The 19,186-nt window shown below is 45.2% G+C and overlaps 1 protein-coding gene across 1 annotated transcript in view; it reads left to right on the top strand.

Moving 5' to 3' along the window:
- The window catches only part of MED13L (mediator complex subunit 13L), a 262,028-nt gene that overhangs the window by 190,273 nt on the left and 52,569 nt on the right, over window positions 1-19,186 (top strand). Inside the window, exons 8-11 of the mRNA XM_054995924.1 lie at window positions 2,298-2,460; window positions 3,469-3,573; window positions 11,085-11,810; window positions 18,135-18,357. Coding sequence (XP_054851899.1) covers window positions 2,298-2,460; window positions 3,469-3,573; window positions 11,085-11,810; window positions 18,135-18,357 — 1,217 coding nt within the window. The remainder of the gene's footprint in view (window positions 1-2,297; window positions 2,461-3,468; window positions 3,574-11,084; window positions 11,811-18,134; window positions 18,358-19,186) is intronic.

The following is a 19,186-nucleotide window of genomic DNA, read 5'->3' as shown; positions in this document are numbered from 1 at the left end:
TGCTTGTGCAACAGTACAGTGTAGTGAATAATGGCAGTAAGCAAAACAGCTCTGAAGTAGAGATGGGCACGAACCGAAATAAGAACCAAAATTCGTGATGAACCAGGCCAGATCGTGGTTCGTGAACCAGCGGTTTGTCAGATCCCATTTCTGACGAACCGCCACAAACTTTAGGGTGGTTTGTTTGGTTCATTTTTCAGTTCATCACTGCAGACAGCCTGGAGCCGATCAATCAGTTTCCTAGGCAACAGGGGGTGGACTTCCTGCAGACCTTCTGCTGACCCAGAAGTAGTGATTTGCTGGCCCAGAAGTGACATTTCCATGAACCAAAACGAACCGATTTGTGAACCAGGGCAGATTCGTGAAAGTTCATGGTTCATGAAACGTGATGAACCACGAACTGCATGGTTAGTTTTTTCCTGGTTCGTGCCCATCTCTACTCTGAAGCATGTAAATTAAACAAATGTGAAGGTTTGTTTTTTAAAAATTGTAATTCATTGGTGCTTTTAATTGAACTCTGGTGCTAAGCACCCCTCCTTCCTTAAGCAAGATAGTTTTCGTTTTCACCTTTATTTCCCTCCCACGTGCAGTCCCGTTAAGAATTAAAACTTCTTTGCTTAGCTGAAATGAGTGTGAAAAACTAGGGATCATGCACACTCAAAAGAGATTTATATTTTCTACAGCTCACTTCATGCTCTGCAGTATGTTTGTGCAGGATTTTCCATGTCCAGGATTTTTGATTGCTAATAATTCAGTCAAGTACTCCAGCAATAATTGAAACCTAAGAATTTAGACATTGGTGAATTATTGTTTGGGCAATCTGTGTTTTATTAAACATTATTCTGACAGCTGTGGGTTAAGTGGGATTTGTTAAACTAAGGATTGTTCCATTGAAATTTCTCTGGATGTCTTTTCATCGTACAGCTGTTAATTTCAAAAGTACAGAATGGCACATTCTAGAACAAATGAAATATGTTACAGAGAGCTGATGGTAGAACCCAAGTCTGAACAGTCAAATCCTAAGACTGCTGTGGCAATAACGCCACAAATATCTGGTTCTAGAAAAATCCCAGGAATATAGTGTTGGTACTTCTTTCTTTTACCTCATGTGGGCCAGTGTCTGACATTGTGATGCTGGCACCCAGGGGCGAAGTACTCTTCTTACCTTGCAAAAGCATCACAGTGGAGTTATTGCAGCTGCACAGTTGCTTAATCAGCATGTCTGCCAGTATTTAAAGATCAGAAATGTTTCTTTTTGATTGGAGCCGCCAGCTTTTGAAGGGATTTTTGTACTGACTGACAGAGCGCAGTAAGAAACTGGTGGAGGCGGGATGCCACTTCACAGCCTAGTTGGCAAGCAATTGAAGCCACAAAAACTGTAGCAAAACACTGGCCTTTGTACAGTTGCAGAAGACACGGCTATCAACAAGTTGCTTTTTTCCCTCTGATGCAGTGTTGCTTTGGCTGCTTTCAGGGTTTTATTCATAAAGGTTTGGGGTTTTTCCCCCTGCCCATGCCAGATGTAAGGACAAGGAGTTCTGTAAACATCTTTGACCTTGTTTAAGGATTTGTACTGTTACCTCTTTTTCCAGCTGAAGCACGGAGCCTGTAGTATGGCAGCTAGAAGACTAAGAGAACTAAAAGCTCCCTCTGCTGTCCAAGTTGGATTTGCAGTCAGTTCGAGCATGTCCTCATAACAGAGAGAACAGTAGCTGCTGCCACTGAAGGAGAAAAACATGCATTCTTTCTTGCATGGCTGCGGAAAATATCCAAAGAATGCTTTCTTAGCTCTCTACCAGCTCTATGATAATGTTTAGAAATTATTTGACCATGGCACTGGAATATAATATGATAGTGAACATTATGTAACTGATCATAAATACGAGGTTTAAGATGCTGCTCAGGGGGACTTCTCTTCAGTCCTGCCATTCAGGACTAGGTGTAAAGAAGTATTTCTATGTTCCATATGTGTATCTCATTTTCATGTTATCAGATACATCTAATAAATGTGCTGATAATGTTTCATTAGATACCACTCCCCCCTAAAATAATTTTTGTGGATGTAATTTTCCCAATAGAAAAGGTTATGCATAATTCTTCTTACAATTCTTTCAACATTTGCAAAGTTGATGGATTATGCTGTGTTGGCTACAGGTGACAAATTCTAGGTCTGTGAAAGTGTTTGAAAGGCCGTAAGGGCATGTGTGAGGTTAGCAGATCTCAGAAGAGCACCTTTTCAGGAAAATAACTCTTGCCCCATTTGCAGTTTTCTACAGTGTTGCTCATTTGTCTTGCAGGGGAAAGTGGAGGCATTCCAAGCACAGTCAGTCATCCATCAGCACCAGATGGGATGGTCACTGTGCAGAGTCCAAAGAAATCAGGGAAGATCCCTCCAAAATTCCATAATCGCATGGTCCACAGAGTTTGGAAGGAATGCATCCTCAACAGGCCACCATCCAAGTAAGAGACCAGCTGTTTCCTCTGTTAGAATTGGATGCCTGTGTAGGTGTAGTCAATGTGAAATACTACAGGAGCCTTGCTGGATTAAACCAGAAGTCACCCTGTTTACCATAGTGTCCAATTAAATTATCCTTGGAAACTCACAAGCAAAATAAGGAAGTAGTTCTTTCATGCGGTTTCCTTTTATCAGTGGTACACACTGTCTCTGAACATGAAAATTCCTTGTAGGTAAGAGAGCATTCACAGTATTGCCACTATGAAGGTTAGTAGCTGTTTCTTTAACAGAATTATTTTTGACTCCCAGCCTATACAAGTTGATCTTGGTTGACATACGGCAACATGGTTTATGTAGGAGTAGTTTTTGCTGGGCAGCACTTGTTGCTTGATCAGATGGTATGTTTGTGTAGTGGCGTTTGTGTAGTGGCGTCCTTTCATTAGGAAAGCACCCAACTCCTGCTAAATTTTATCGCTTATCAATGACAGTTTCTTTGCATCAACAAACAGCAAAATGAATTTATTCCTGACTTAAAATGTTAGAGTCAGAGTTGGAATGTTTTAACCCTCCTCCTTCTTCTGAACTTCTGTCTAAAGGCAAGTTATTTAAAACGATAAAACAATTTTGTTGCAGCATATCCTCTGTCCTTCTCTATTATTTCTTGAAAATCCATGCTGTCTTTCACAACTCCAAACCATAACAACTGCTTAGCAATTGATACTTAATAAACTGGCCCAGTGACTGACACCTGAGTTGCTTCAGAGATTAGGAAACTATTTTCTCCTACTAGCTCCTAGAAAATCTTTTAACTCTTAAGTTTTATAAACATTTTTACACTCTGGTCAAAGTCTAGGTAAGGGGGAAAAAATCTAAAATTCAATGAAACAAGCACTATATGAACTGAAAATCAGAAATTGGTATCCACTTTTCTCTCTTCTTTTCTTGTTAGCATATATGATCACACATGATGGATTGTTGGTGTGCTGACACTACTCTGTTTTTTTTCCTTTTAGAAGGAATCAAATCACAGCTACAGTTGTGGAAGAAGAAGCCCCCAATAACAATGTTTCTTGGGATTTTGTTGATCCGGTCCAAAGAGTCTGCTGTTCTTGTTCCAGGTGGGTACAGAAAAAAGCAATTTCAACATCCTTTGCATTGATAGAGCATAGATACCATCAGAAATGCCGTATGGGCGGAGCTCTGAATGTATTGGTTTTTTTGCATAGTTTCTACACAGCAATGTGGATGTGCTGCTGTTGTATATGACGTAAAATGTGCTGTAAAAGTCTGCATCCAGAGTTGTCATAGTTTCTCAGAGTATGCTGAAGTTGGCAGTGTGTTACCAACTCCTTTTTTTCTGGCTTCTAACACCAAACCTATTGAGAGCCCTTGCACAGTGGTGGAGTAGGCCAGCACCTGTCTGCATGAACCACTGGAAACATTCTTCTCACATCCAGGTCTGCCAGATTTCTAGACTTTGGATGTAATGCTGAGTCTGTGTAAATAGAGTCCAATGCATGGAGGCCCAGGTTGTGCAGTTGCTACCCTCAGAATTGGTCGTTAAAGTTGAATGGATGTTGAACATGATCCAGTTCATCTTCGTTCTTCTGTGCCTCCACACATGGGTACTGCGCACGCGCAGGCCAGCCGCCGGAAGATTTTTTTATCGCTTTCCCAGCTCCGAAGGGGCCGTTTGCCGCGCGCCTCAGCGACCGTTTCCCGCCCAAACGGTCACATGCTCCTCAGCGGCCAACGGCCCCTTCCCTCAGTTCTCTTCTTGCCGCCGCTTGAGGAGAACGTTCGCTTGTAGCTCCGTGCTTTTTTTTTCTTGTGCTTTGGATTGCTTTGGATTGCTTTCTCGTGACTGACTTGGACTGGATTTGACTTCTCTCTGTTTACTGATTTGGACGGACTGATCTCGGTGAGGTATTTGACCCGGACTGTGTGACTTCGCTTTTGGTTTGCCCCCTGGAATGGCTTCTACAGCCCTGTTTAAGCACTGTGCCCAGTGCCGTGCAAAAATGGCCCAAACGGATGGACATAGCCTTTGCCTGCTTTGTCTGGGGGAGGAACATGTAGTCCCCACTTGCAAGATCTGCCAGGGCTTTACGCATAAAGCCAGGCAGGAGCGGTCCGCCCGCCTCAAGGCTTCACTGTGGCAGCGGGTCTTGGACGCCCCTGGGCCCTCCGAGGCGGAGAAACCTGGGGCCGCGGAGAAGGCTGGTCGAACCTCCACCCATGTCGGGAGCCGGTCGCGAGCGGGCTCTGTAGCCTCTTCAAAATCGGTGGCTACATCCCGCCCGGCGGACAAGCCTGCATCGAGGGCAAGCTCGGTGGCGAGGTCTGCGAAGTCCCCGCACAAGTCGGCGTCGGTGAGGTCGGAACCGGGGAGGTCGACTCCGAGGCCGGAACCGGGCGAGTCGGATCCGATACGATCGGCCCCGGCGTCGATCGAAAGGCCTGCGTCAGTCCCGGGACCGGAGGCTGCGCGAAAGGCGTCGACCAAGAGGACATCGGTTCCAAAAGCTTCCTCCGAATCGGTGCCGAAGAAGAAGGCTAAGAAGACCAAACATCGTTCTCGGTCCCCTCGGCGCCGGCCTGCAGAGGAGGTGGTCCTGGTGTCTCCACCTACGCCGTCACCTCACCTAGACTCCCCTGACCGTCCCCTCCTTGAAGAAGAGGTGCCGGATCCCGGGGCCTATGTGGTCCTGTCGAGTGGGCGGCGTTCGCCAACACCGGAATCGAGCCCGGCTCCGCGTCGTCGGATCCGAGAGGCGACCAGGGATCCTTCGCCTGCACAGTCTGCCCGTAGTCAGCGGTACTGGTCGGAGGGGAGTGTCGGATCCGAGCGAGTCGGATCCGAACGATCTGTGGCTGTGCGTCATCAACAGGCTACAGATCTACCTGAGGCCTTTCGGTGCCAGTGGAAAGGGGCTCCGCCTGGCTTCAGATCATCGGATCCGGGGCCGTCGTCGTCTAGCCGTCGTGAGTGGTTGCCCCCACCCTTCCCAGGAGACGAAGTATCAGCTCTTCCGTCTGATGAGGATGACGAGGATATGGGGTCCGGCTACCGCTCTGAGTCGTTCTCTGAACCATCCCCAGACGACAATGTTGGCCCATCCACCAGCTCTCCCTTCGAGGACCTGCGGATTTATGCAGACCAAATGGCCCGCATGTCCAAGGCCTTGGAGATTGACGTATCTTCCGTGGTCCCGAAGACGAAAGACAAGCTGCTGTGCAGAATCTATGGAGAGAACCCGGCTACAGTAGGTTTTCCTATGTTGGAGGGCTTGGAGGAGATCATCGACAAGGTCTGGAAGTCACCATCTGACCTGCCTGCCACGTCCAAACGCATCGAACAGATGTATAAGATCAAACAAGGGACGTGGCAGTCTCTCATCAAGCACCCTCCACCATCATCCTTGATAGCCGAGGAGATTCAGCACAAGAGGTCGGGGTCCTCCTCCGTACCACCGGATAAGGAGGGAAAGAAAATGGACGCACTGGGTAGGCGTCAGTACTCAGTCGCTGCTTTAGCCCTCCGGATAGCCAACTATCAAACAATTATGGCGGGCTATCAGCTCTACCTATGGGAGAAGCTAGCCAACTATGTCACTGACCTCCCTGCTGACAAGAAGGCGGTGGTGTCGTTGCTGCAGACGGAGGCAGTACGATTATCAAAACAACAGATGAATGCTGGAAGTCATGCAGCTGACACGGCGGCTCGGGGTATGGCGTCAGCGGTGCTTCTGAGGAGACACTCGTGGTTGCGGTCAACTGCCCTCCCGCAGGAGGTGAGGGCCAAGATTGAACGTCTGCCCTTCGAGGGTGACTCCCTCTTCTCTACCACCACCGACGAGGCGCTTAAGAAGAAGAAGGAGGACCGGCAAACAGCTCGCTCCCTGGGGGTCACTCCGGCGGACAGGTCCACGTTCAAGTCTCGGTACTCGTCGAGGTATAATCCCTACCAGTACCGCAGCAGATACCAACCCCGTCCGTACTATCCGCAGTACCCTACTTCGCAGCGCCAGTATACCCCAGCTCAACACCAGGGCAGGAGGCGTAGGCCGTTCAAGCCCCGCTCGTCTCAACCTCCACCCCAGCAGAAAGATCCGCAAGGGGCTGGAAGGCAGTTCTGAAGACCCGGCCCTGCGGCAGCCCTGAACTTTTCGGACAGACTCAGTCCTTTTTTGTCTGAATGGGAGTCAATAACATCTGACTCATGGGTCTTAACGATTGTTGATAAGGGGTACGGGCTGGAATTCACTGAACTGCCGATGTGTACTTCACCGCTGAGTGCGGTGAATAATACCTTGGTTGAGCTGGAGGATGAAATTCGGTCCCTCTTGGCTAAGGGTGCTGTGGAAGAGGTGCCCTTTGTGGAGTCTGTGAGGGGTTTCTTTTCCCGGTTCTTCCTAGTCCCTAAGAAGGATGGGGGTCTACGTCCGATTTTGGATCTTAGGGGCCTAAATGCCTTTCTAAGGGTCACCAAGTTTAGAATGATCACACTGCCTGCTATAATTGCCCTTTTGAGGAAGGGGGATTGGTTCGCTGTCCTGGATTTAAAGGACGCGTACTTCCACGTGGGGATCTTGGAGGAGCACAGGAGATTTCTGTGCTTCGTTTACAAGCAGCGGGTATTCCGTTACAAGGTTCTCCCCTTCGGCCTTTCCACAGCCCCACGTGTGTTTACTAAGTGCGTGGCTCCTGTGGTTTCCTTTCTTCGAGAGCAGGGCTGTACCATCTATCCCTATCTCGACGATTGGCTCATAACGGCGAGCTCGGAGGCTAAGCTTCTGCAAGATGTGGCATTGGTGCTAGACACTTGCGAACGCTTGGGCCTCCTGGTTAACTTTGAAAAATCTAAGCTGACACCTAGCCGTGTTGTGCCTTATATTGGGGCAGTGTTCGACTCAGGGGAGGCCAAGGCTTTATTGCCTCCAGAGCGGGCACGTTCTTTGAAGAGACTGGTAACCCTGTTTAAACGGAATCGCTATCAGCCAGTGCGCATGATTCAATGCTTGTTAGGGCATATGGCTGCTGCGACTCCGGTGGTCCCTTTTGCGAGGCTGCGGATGCGCCCGCTTCAGAATTGGTTTGTGAGGAGATACAATGCTTTACAGCATCCTCCGACTGCTAAATTCTCTGTTCCCAGAGCCGTTATATCCTCTCTGAACTGGTGGTTGTCGGATGTTAATTTGTTTAAAGGGACCCCATTTGGTTTCCATCATCCCGAGTTCTCCGTAACCACGGACGCCTCTCTGCAGGGGTGGGGGGCTTTCTGTGGGGAGCTATGTGTTCAGGATGTGTGGTCTGAGAGAGAAAAGGGTCTCCATATTAATGTGCTTGAACTGAGGGCTGTTCGTTTTGCACTTATGTCGTTCACAGCAATCTTGCAGAACCATCAGGTGCTGGTGCAGACGGACAACACTACCGCTATGTATTACCTGAACCAACAGGGCGGCACGGTGTCCATGATCCTCTGCAGGGAGGCCGCGCTCATTTGGGAATGGGCAATCAGGAATGGGGTGACGCTTCGCGCCATTCATGTAGCTGGGTCGGACAATGTGCAGGCGGACACTCTCAGCAGGGTGCACATGCTGAATCACGAATGGGGGCTCAACGCAAAGTACGCTGGGCCGATCTTTCGGAAGTGGGGTCGCCCAAGCATAGACGTGTTTGCGACGTCGTCAAACACCAAGGCCGAGGTCTTTTGCTCTCGGGCAGGGAGCGATCCCCTCTCTATTGGGGATGCCTTCCAATTTACTTGGGCCCGGGGACTACATTACATGTTTCCGCCCGTCCCTCTCATACCCAGAGTGCTGTGCAAGGTGGAGAGGGACAACACGGACTGCATCTTAGTGGCTCCGTTCTGGCCACGGCAGCTCTGGTTCCCGAAGCTGCTGGAGATGTCCGGCCGAACTTACGTGGCCCTTCCGCCCCGGAGGGATCTCCTCCTACACGGGGAGCTCTTTCACCACGAGCCCAGGAAACTACACCTGACCGCTTGGCGGATTCGGCCCCGTCCCTAGGTTTCTCTGAGCCCGTCAGGAAGGTCCTACTGAACGCTAGGAAGCCCTCCACACGCCGTGCCTACAAGGCGAAGTGGAGTAGGTTTGAGGCTTGGGCTGCCTCTAGGAAGGTGGCGCCTCTCGATAGCCCCTTGGGGATGGTCTTGGATTATCTTTGCGAGCTGAAAGACCAGGGCCTTAGTGTAGCATCTCTGAAGGTGCACCTTGCGGCCATCTCTGCGTTCCATGATCGGGTGGATGGCTGCACGGTTTTCTCTCACCATAAGTCTCGCCAGTTTTTGAAGGGGATGCTTAATCTTTACCCGCCTGTGTCACCCCCTGTGCCCCAGTGGTCTCTCTCCCTGGTCCTGGCCAGGTTGATGTTGCCCCCTTTTGAGCCTTTGGCTACGTGCCCTCTGGACTTGCTCTCCTACAAGGTGGCATTCCTCGTGGCGATCACTTCTGCCAGACGGGTCAGCGAGCTGGCTGCTCTTAGGGCAGACCCCCCGTTCCTTCGCTTTCATGCGAATAAGGTGGTCTTGCGACCGTGTCTTTCGTTCCTGCCCAAGGTGGTGTCAACCTTCCACCTTTCACAAGAGATTTCTCTGCCTGTATTTTTCCCTGAAGCTTCAACTAAAGGGGAAAAGGCCCTCCACAGTTTGGATCTGCGGAGGGCTTTGGCTTTCTATTTGGAGAGGACAAGGGTGTTCAGGAACAGTCCCTACCTTTTTGTGTGTTTCGGGGCGAAGGACAAGGGCCGCAGGGCGTCTGCACAGACGGTGTCCCGTTGGATTGTGACAGCCATTGTGAAGGCCTATGCCACGGCTAAGGTGGATTGTCCTTTGGGTGTCAGGGCTCACTCCACACGGTCCCAGGCGACGTCTTCGGCACTGCTCAAGGGTATACCTTTAGCTAATATTTGCAGGGCTGCAACTTGGTCGTCCGCCGATACCTTTGTACGGCATTACGCTGTGGATGTAAATGCCAATGAGGATGTAGCTGTTGCAAGGGCTGTCCTCCATTCCTTGTTTCCCTAGGAGTATGCTGGTTAATATACTCCAATGGGGAGGTGAAGTCGCTGTATATGGTGTATATATATATATATTGATATGTATTTATACTTGCTGGATGTTGTGGGGTTGATATATTTTCTGTGGTAATATATGGGTACGTGTATATATGTTGTTTTGTTCCTTTCTTGTTGTATAATAAAATTGAGTTGGATTTCACCCCACCTTCCTTATTGTGTGAAGCTTGGTACTCTCCCATGTGTGGAGGCACAGAAGAACGAAGATGAAAACAGGGTTAACATACCTGTAACTTATGTTCATCGAGTTCTTCTGTGCCGACACACAACCCTCCCTCCTACCCCGCTGTGAACTCCAACACAGATCGCTGTACTATGGCTGGGCTATGGCTCTAGTCTTATCGGGGCTATGGCTCTGTGTGTTGGTTGAGCGGCGGCAAGGGAGAACTGAGGGAAGGGGCCGTTGGCCGCTGAGGAGCATGTGACCGTTTGGGTGGGAAACGGTCGCTGAGGCGCGCGGCAAACGGCCCCTTCAGAGCTGGGAAAGCGATAAAAAAATCTTCCGGCGGCTGGCCTGCGCGTGCGCAGTACCCATGTGTGTCGGCACAGAAGAACTCGATGAACATAAGTTACAGGTATGTTAACCCTGTTTTTTCAATGTTAGATACAATGCTTGGGTGTTGGTTAGGTTGGAAGAGGGAGAGGTATGTATGGTGAACAAGGCAGAATGGTGTGATTCTACTTCCACTGAGCCTGTGGACTCTGTGTAGTTGTGTGAACTGATCCATCACTTGGGGATCTTCCTCTCTCCCCGCCTCCTTTGATTGGAGAGGGGTAACTATGACAGAGGGATACCAGCTCCTCTCTGTACCCATACTTTTTGTCTTTATGGCAAATGTGGTTGAGTGGGGCATTAAGTTTGTCCCTAGTTTCTAGGACACTGCATTTTGGCAGTGAAATGTCAAAGTGACTAAGCACTAGGGTAGCATAGATGGATGTCTTGCAACCTGAAAGTAGTGTGAGCCTTCAGATTACACAGAGCCATTCCTAAACAACAGTAACCATTTTGGAATACTTGTAGTTAGCTATAGCTGAGATAGTGGAAATTGCAGCATTTGGGAATAAACTAGTGTACTCTTTATTTCAAAGCTCAGCTCAGCTGTCTTTAAAGATGCTTCTAAAACCTTTGACCACAGGAAACGTTCCCAAATAGAACAGTGTGGCAAATAAGCTCACAAAAGTTACTAGCACCCCTATCCACTGAGGTAGTATGTTACCTAACTGCTAATAAATACCAGCATAAGTCATTTGTATTCCACCATAGCTTGAAAGAAAAGAATTTATTTATATCCATTTTACAAAAGCATTGTTTCAGGGAAAGCCTGATTTGAAAGGACAGGAAGAAATGTGGCTAGATCTTGCTAAAATAAATTTCTTGTCACGCAGGTATCTTGCTACATTTGCAGGATCACCCTTCTATGAGACTGAGAAAGAACTGGGATTTCCAGGTGTATTGTCATATGAACGAACCATTTGCCTTTTTTACTTTTTCACAAGCCACTCAGTAAAGTCTTCCTGATTACTTTTCCAGGCACAAGCTCCTCAAGCAACGTTGTGCTGTGGGTTCCAGTCGTCCACCAACGATATCACAGCCAGGATTTGGTGCAGGATCCTTGTCCTCTTCCTCGTTGCCACCTCCTGCCTCTAAGCACAAAACCACCGAGAGGCAGGAGAAATCAGAAAAGCTTCAAAAGAGATCACTGCTGCCATTTCACCATCGTCCTTCTGTCACTGAAGAACTGTGTATGGAGCAGGACCCATCAGGACAGAAGCTGGCCTTGGCAGGGATGGACCCTTCCTTGGAAGCCCCTAATAGCAGGAAATATGAGAAGCAGCTCTCTCTGCCTCCAAGACACCCAAGCAAACCAACAAATTTGAATCCTATGGATTCTCCTCATTCTCCCACATCCCCTCTACCTCCCACACTTAGCCCCCAGCCAAGAGGACAGGAAACGGATAGTTTAGACCCTCCATCAGTTCCTGTGAATCCAGCTCTCTACAGCAGTGGATTAGAACTCCAGTCAATGGCCAGTACAGAGGACAGGACTGTTCTTGTAGGCCAGAGGCTGCCTCTGATGGCAGAAGTTAGTGAGACAGCTTTATACTGTGGCATCTTACCCAATCAAGAATCATCAACTAAGTGGCAGGGATATACTGTTCCTTCAAGTGTTGATTTAGAGTTCAGGCCCCCAGAACTTCAATGTGAAAGATATGACAACAAGATGGATGCAGCCTCTGACAGCACTGCTCTGAAAAGGTAACACATCCCTTAAGAATGTTGACTGTTCCAAATGTTGTCATTTGAGATTTTTATTTAGTGTCACTTCCAAAGTTAAATTTTGGTCTAAAGATAGTTGACGTCAAGCAGAAACATGGAAAAGAAATGAACTCTAGAACCACTTCCACAATGGTCTCCCACCCCACAGTAGATGGGTTTTCTATAGCCCTGTGTAGATTTTTCTCAGACATACATGCGTTGGGGGATTGGGATCTTGCTCTACCTGCCTCCCCTGCCCCCACCCCCCTACCAGAGTGGAGAATGAGGATGGGGTAGAGTTGTGAGATCTGTAAGAGCTTCATAGTACTTCACAAAGTCAGATATGAATTTGGGGTCTTGTCATGTTAGTTTTTATCTTCATAAGACAGTTTAGCAAGAGTGTGCCATGTTTTCATTAATCAAAATACTCAAAGTCTACAGAATTTGGCAACAGTGGGGGCAGTGTGGAGTGACTGTATACTGTATACACAATGGGAACGGGACCTAGATCATTTGAGCTATGATACCAGACTACATGAGCTTTTTAGATCTTGCCTTCAGATTATCACACAACAATGAGACTGAAAGTATAGAGTATAAAATGCCATTTGAAATGCCATTTCCTGTTTTTTGCTGAACTATTGAAAATAACTGTTTTACTTTGAAGATTGCATCAGTATCTCCCTCTTAAAGCTAACAGAAAATGCTGTATTTTTTAATAAGAAAAGAATGGCTTCTGCATATAACTTTAGAGGAATTTGATGGGAGCTTCTCAGTTAATAGGTTTTCAGACAGCATCCCTCCTCTAGTTACATGTTCCTGTGGAATTACATAAACTTTTTTATATAAGACAATATTTTAAAAAATGCTTGCTTTTTAAGCATGCACTACACTTATGTCGACATGTGAATTAGTTGAGATGATTTAGTGTAGAGGAAAGTATTTCAGTTCCATAAATATTTTAGGAGGGTGTATTAAATAAAGGCAAGAAGGAGTTACAAGTGATTATAGGTGACATGTTTGTTTGTATTGTTGCTGCCATGGATCAATATAACACTTTTATAACATTACTAGTCTTACTACCAATATCACTTGTTTTGTGTATAAAGCCACAGTTAAGACGCCCACTGTGACGGCTGCTTAAACATTTGGGTTCAGTTGTTTCTCTGCATAGTTAAGTAATTCCATTATGCATCAGAACAGTTTTATGGAACTACAGGTGGGCCATGCTTTTGACACCTATAAGCATTCATATTTTGACAGTGCACCAAGCTAGAATCCTCATCAGGATGTTCAGAGTACCCATCCCTTGCTTCCGTCACTAAAACTAGGCCTTACAGAACATGTGTGGCCGCCTTGTAAAAGAGCAAACCCACATCGCCTCCGCTGCCGCCGCCGCCTCCTCCCTTCCGCAAAACAATCCAACATGTTTCTTCTCTGGAAATCTTCTCATCCCATCTCCATTGGCTATTTATTTATTTACATTATATACAGCCCACTTTTCTTACTGGTGGATTACACAACGTAAGTCAATACAGTCAACAGCTGGGACATACAGTAAACAATGCACTAGGGTACGCAAATGCAAATTTACAGAAATTGGAAACAAGCAGAAATCTAATACAGAACTGCAAACAGTGCTGAAACGAGCATAAGCAATTAAGCATGACATATTAAACAATGCATAAACTATCCAGCAGGAATGTGCTACAACAACAGACAGTACATGGTAGTCTAATCAGTGGTCCCTGTCTCTTTACCAAACACATTTCTTTGAGCCATTTCCTTATAGTACAGCCCTCTTACCTGTGTAAAAAGCCCTCCTTTATAATTTTCTCATAGTTTGCAGAAAGCCAGGAGAGTGGGATCCCTCTTAACCCCACCAGGCATGCCATTCTGTAAGTTGGGGGCCGTAACAGACAATATGTATGTATAGATAATCATTGATTTTCCCCCTTTGCAGGGTGGCGCTGGCAGAAGGCACCTGCAGATGAATAAAGCTGCTGTGGCGAAGCATAGGGAAAGAGGTGGTCCAATAGATAGCAGGGGCCAAGGCCATGAAAGGTTTATGTGATAGCCAGAACATGTGATGGCTATGTGATAGCCAAAACCCTGTATTGACAGGGTAACTGATAGGTAGCCAATGGAGTGATTGTAGAATGGGAATAATACTCCATCTACCTCAAGATAATAGAGCTGCAGCGTTCTCCACCTACTGGAGTCTCCTAGTTGACTTTGAGAGAAGACCTATGTAGAGTGCATTACTCTAGTCTAGTCTCAGTATTACTGCAGCATTGATCCAGGTGGCCAGACTAGCTGTGTCAAGGTAGAAGGCCACCTTCCAAACTAGACTGAGTTGGAAGAAAGCTTTTTTTGCTGCTGTATTAACTTGCTTATCTAGCAACAGGGCTGGATCCAGTATAACCCCTAGGTGCTTAACAAAGTCTGCAAGGGTCAAATGAACCCCATCAAAAGTGGGAAGCACAATGTCCTTCCCAGCTAGCCTCACTTCTGTCTTTTCTGAGTTCAGTTTCAGTTTGTTCAGTTTCAGCCATTTGACCACAGCTGTCAGGCAACAACTCAAGACTTCTACTGTAACAATAAGGGATTTGGACAACGAAGTATAGAGCTGAGGGTCATCTGCATATGGATGACATCCAGCTCGATAGCTATAAATGATTTCTCCTAAGAGCTTTACATAAAAGTTGAATAACATGAGGGATATAATTGCTCCCTACATTTAGAAGGAGATCGTCAAGTAAAGCCACCAGAGCTATCTCCATTCCATAACCAGGCCTGAAACCAGATTGAAAAGGGTCCGGAGCATAAGAGTTGTCCAAGAAGACCTGGAGTTGGTCTTCTACTGCTCTCTCAGTGCCATGGGTTAGTGACTTTATGATAGACATCAAGGGCTCATTTCTGTGATCCTTCTATGATTATAGCAGCCAGGATGGGCAAGGATCCAGTGCACAAGTAGTGGCCTTCACAGGATCTTGTCAATATCCGTCACTGTACCTGGGTCAGAATGGTCCACAAGCAGACCAGATGACGCACCTTGGCTGTATTACTACTGGCTTCTAGATCACAGTGAATTTGTGGTATTTTATCGGCAAAAAACTTTGCAAAAGCATCACAGCTAATTATCTGTTCCTAAGACTGTAAAGGTTAGAGGGGTGTAGAAGATATGTCCCATTTTGTATAAACTGGTTGTTACTGGAGGGGAGAGGAAGAGGAGGCATGGGGTTGTAGTTTACATGCCTTTCCATAATGTTTAGTAGTTCTTGGTGGACTTTGTGCTGTCCCACATACGTGTTCTGCTATAGTGCAGACCCCATATGTACAGGTGGTCACTCTTAAAGCACCAATTACAGGTAGGCCATCTTTTTCTTTTCTTTTCTGGCCTAAAACATATTTTGTGTATGAGAGGCAGACAGACCGGGGGTTGGGGGGTGGGGGAGAGCAGTGGCCAGAGAGCTGCATCTCCAAACAGTATCAGATTAATAACCTTAATGCCTGCTATACAAGCTTCCCCACCAACTGTGCAAGAGAGAAAAGAGGCCTCTTGTTTGGCACATCCATGAAGCCCTGTAGATCTCAGGCCAAAGGAAATGCTTGTAAGCCTGGGATTAAAGGTGATTATATGGATTCTGAAGAAAAGGTTGTTGCTTTAAACTGGCATCCCTGGGGGTAAGATATGATTATACAAAGATACAACAAATACTTTATTAGCAGCTCTAGGAAATAAACACTGTGAATCTACTCAAGTCGTGGCCGAGTAGGCTTTCATAGGCTCAAGAATGATAATCACTTAATTTCAAGGGGCAAAGGGGTGGGTGGGAAAGGAGGTGGGAATTATGTATTCTTGCAAGACAGACAGCGATGGTCAGAAAGGACTTTTACAGCAGAGAGAGCAGCAACAGAGCAATTCTTGAAAATAAGTTCAAAATAATCACTGAGGTTAAATCAGTCCAAAAGTAGAGGCTATAGAAGGAATTTAAGGAAAGAAGGTGAGGCAGCTATACCAGATAAGTAGTTGCCATGAATATTAGTCTCCAAGGAAAATATTGTGTTGTGCAATAAACATTGATATAGAAGTTGAAAGAGGACTGATGATATAGAACTGATGCTATTGCTATTTATAACTTGACCATCATAGTATAACTACTTGTCTTAGAATTCTTTGAATTGCTGGATTTCTCTCATCTTGTGGTTGGTTACTTCAGTTCATCATAGCCTCTGGTTCCAAAAGACTTTTTGATTTCCATGTGGTCATGTGTTCAGTCAGTTCAGTTACTTATACCAGTTGCTTTTGTGCAAAGTCAAAACAAAATCTATTGACTGACTTTTTTCCAAATAGGAAAAAATGCTATAATTATCAGACATATTTAATATTTATAATAATTAAAAAAACAAATTAGCTGTGTTTTGTAAACTAATAATAGTAACTGATAACCATAATAAACTTACTTTTTAAAAAACCATGCAGTTAAAACAAATAAAGCTAAATAGTGTGTATGGAAAACTGGTTTCTGAAAGGTTTGTATGCAAAGTAGGGAGCAGGCCAGTTCTTTCAGTTTGGAGATATAGGTGGCTAATCAGAGAGGCTTTGCCGCTAGGTCTGCTCTTGACCTACTGCACGGTTAGTGGCTGACATCATAATGAAGTAAGGGGAGGTAACCGGGGAGGTCAGAACAGAAAAAGAGAATTAAATATAACCACAAACGTAATACAAATGAATAAAACACTGCCATGTAATTTAATCTTAACAAACTGAAGTGTAAAAGTATTATTAAAAACAGTGTAGTTCAGCATATAAATACCGTTCCCTTGTATATACATATAGACAACTTATAAATATACAGGTATGTTAGTACATTTTATCTCCATATATATAAAACCAGAACCAGACATGTTTCAGGCCAAAGGCCTGCCTCAGTGGTATATATTCATACAAAGCAATCCATCAATATAACTATTGAAATAAACAGAATGAAATAAATAAAACATAGAAATTGCAATCTACATAGTAGCATTTTTGATTTTGTGCTTTATCTGACAATATTTATCCCAGTGAAGTAGCAGGTGGTTAGTTGAAATGTCAGTTAACAATATATGGCTCAGCTTTTGACTTGGGTGTCAGTCCTGCTTCCATGGATTTTAACTCATTAGAACACAAGCGTGGGGTATGCTTGCCGAATCTTCCAGGGATTGTTCAAGAACTGCCCAATGAGTGAGTGAAGTTGTAGTTTCAAGGAAGGATCTCTTTTATACATTTCCAGCTATAGAAAATACTGTATCAGATGGCAAAAGTAGCTAAAGTCTCTGCATGTACTGTATGAAAAGTGGGGTGCAATTTTTAAATTTTCTGGTGTGGGAAATTGCTTTACTTTGCTATTCTTATCCTTCAGGGCAGTGTCGGTTCACTGTGTAATTACAGAACTACACTTTATGGCCTCCTGTTAAATCAGGACACACTGAAGAAAGTATCAGCTGTTTCCTGAGGTTAACCAGAACTTTCAGTCTTCCATAATGTCTCAATCTGTGGCTTTAATAGAAATAGCTGCTGGTGGGTGGTTTAACTATTTATTTGCCTAGAAAGGGGCTAAAACAAAACTGAGAGCCGTTAGTCATCAATGGAAAAGGCCACAATGTTTGCAGAGCTATAGGGAGTGTGGTTATACTCTATGGATGGTGATAATAACTTCAAAATGCAGCCTGAAAACTAGATAGCGTTTTTTGCAAAATTGTGAGTGGAGGTCTGAGCAGAAAATAAGAGTCTCCTGTTCTGAAAGTGTTCTTAGAGTTGGGACTAGATTGATTCCACATTGCCAAAATTATGTGAGATTATAGATTGCATAATGTTCCTATGTCGTGACATCACATCAGAAGTAGCCCTCTCCTACCCCAACTGGAAGATTTTCAGTGTAATGCTCTTTCATAGGAAAAGGCATTGCAAGGAGGCTTGTGCATCATGTTCTTGTGAAGTAAAATAATACCCAAAGCAGACACTGATAATAGATTTGTATTATCTTTTCTCTGGCACCCATTACTGCAGATGCTCTGGTATACTGAAATGTTGCTGATTTTGCTAATCTGTGCTGCACTTGTAAGTTTCTAGTTTCTTTAGCTCTGAATGTCTGTTTACAAAGCAGCCAGCAAATGTTTAATAGTGACAGAAGTTTAAGCATGCTCTACTAGAGAAACACTTTGTTTCAATTGTTTCGAATCAGAAAAAGGGATTACATTGGTTCTTTTTTCTGTAAGAAAAATCTATAAATCTGCAGGACAGGCCTCACTGAATATTTTTCCATTTCCTTTCTTTAGGCTGTTAGCACAACCTAATAAACGATTTAAAATCTTGGAAGAAACTTACCCAGTGCCGGCAATGAATTACCTTGATTCCTTACCTCTGATACAGCAGCCTGGTGAATGCTTGGGAGATGTCAGTGATCCATATACATTTCAGGATGGTGACATCAAATACAGCTTCACTGGCACTAAAAAATGCAAACTTGGGACTGAGAGAGACTCACTGAAGAAGAACAAGGTACCTTGTTTTTAGAGTAGATGGTTTAATTTTATTTATTTGGAAATGTTTACCTCAGTTTACAATCACTCAGGACTCTCAAAGCGGTTTAGGTTCTATGAAGCCAGCCCCAATAGTATAGTAAACCAACAAGAAAAGCAATGCACAAACATGTTAAAAACAAGTTCATCACCTCTGCAGTAACCCAACGCAAATTTGGGGGAGGTGGCCAGGCAAGCTTCCCTGGGGAGAGAGTTTCTATGCAAACCTTTAAATTTCTATATTGTATTTATATCCTTCCTTCTCCTTTTTCAAAAGAAAACTGAAGGCAGCTAACAAACCAAATATTAAAACTCACTTGTGAAAGCAGGTCAAAGGAAGAGGCTGTTGAGCAGCTAGCTTCTTACGGAGAATTAGATGGCAAATTTGTGCCAGGAAGGCCAATAGAAAGGCCTTGCCATCTTACCTTTTCGTGCTAAGCTGCAGAATCTAGAGCTCACTGATACTAGCTGCATTTCTGAAAATAGGGAGAGACACAGCAGAGCTCATTGTGATTTTAAAGTCAGCTGATGAGAATGAAAGAAGGTGGGAAGAAAATTTTGTAGACCATCTTTCCTGGAGGATCAGATAACTGGCAGTGGTTTTTTGCAGTAACTTCAGTTTGTATTGGTGAACCAGATTTATTTAATTTATAACATGCTTTTCAACCACAAAGTCCTCAAAGTGCCTTACAGTCTTTTAAAAATACCGTCAACTAGTATTTCCCATCTACTCCATTCTAGCCCATTCTTAATACATTACCTTCCCCCTGTTCCTCAGCCTCAGATGTTACTGTCATTGGTGGCTTTTG

Source organism: Eublepharis macularius, chromosome 13 (assembly GCF_028583425.1).
Source record: "Eublepharis macularius isolate TG4126 chromosome 13, MPM_Emac_v1.0, whole genome shotgun sequence".
NCBI lineage: Eukaryota > Metazoa > Chordata > Lepidosauria > Squamata > Eublepharidae > Eublepharis > Eublepharis macularius.
Note: the sequence above shows the minus strand (reverse complement) of the source record. Positions and strands in the feature narration are given on the sequence as shown.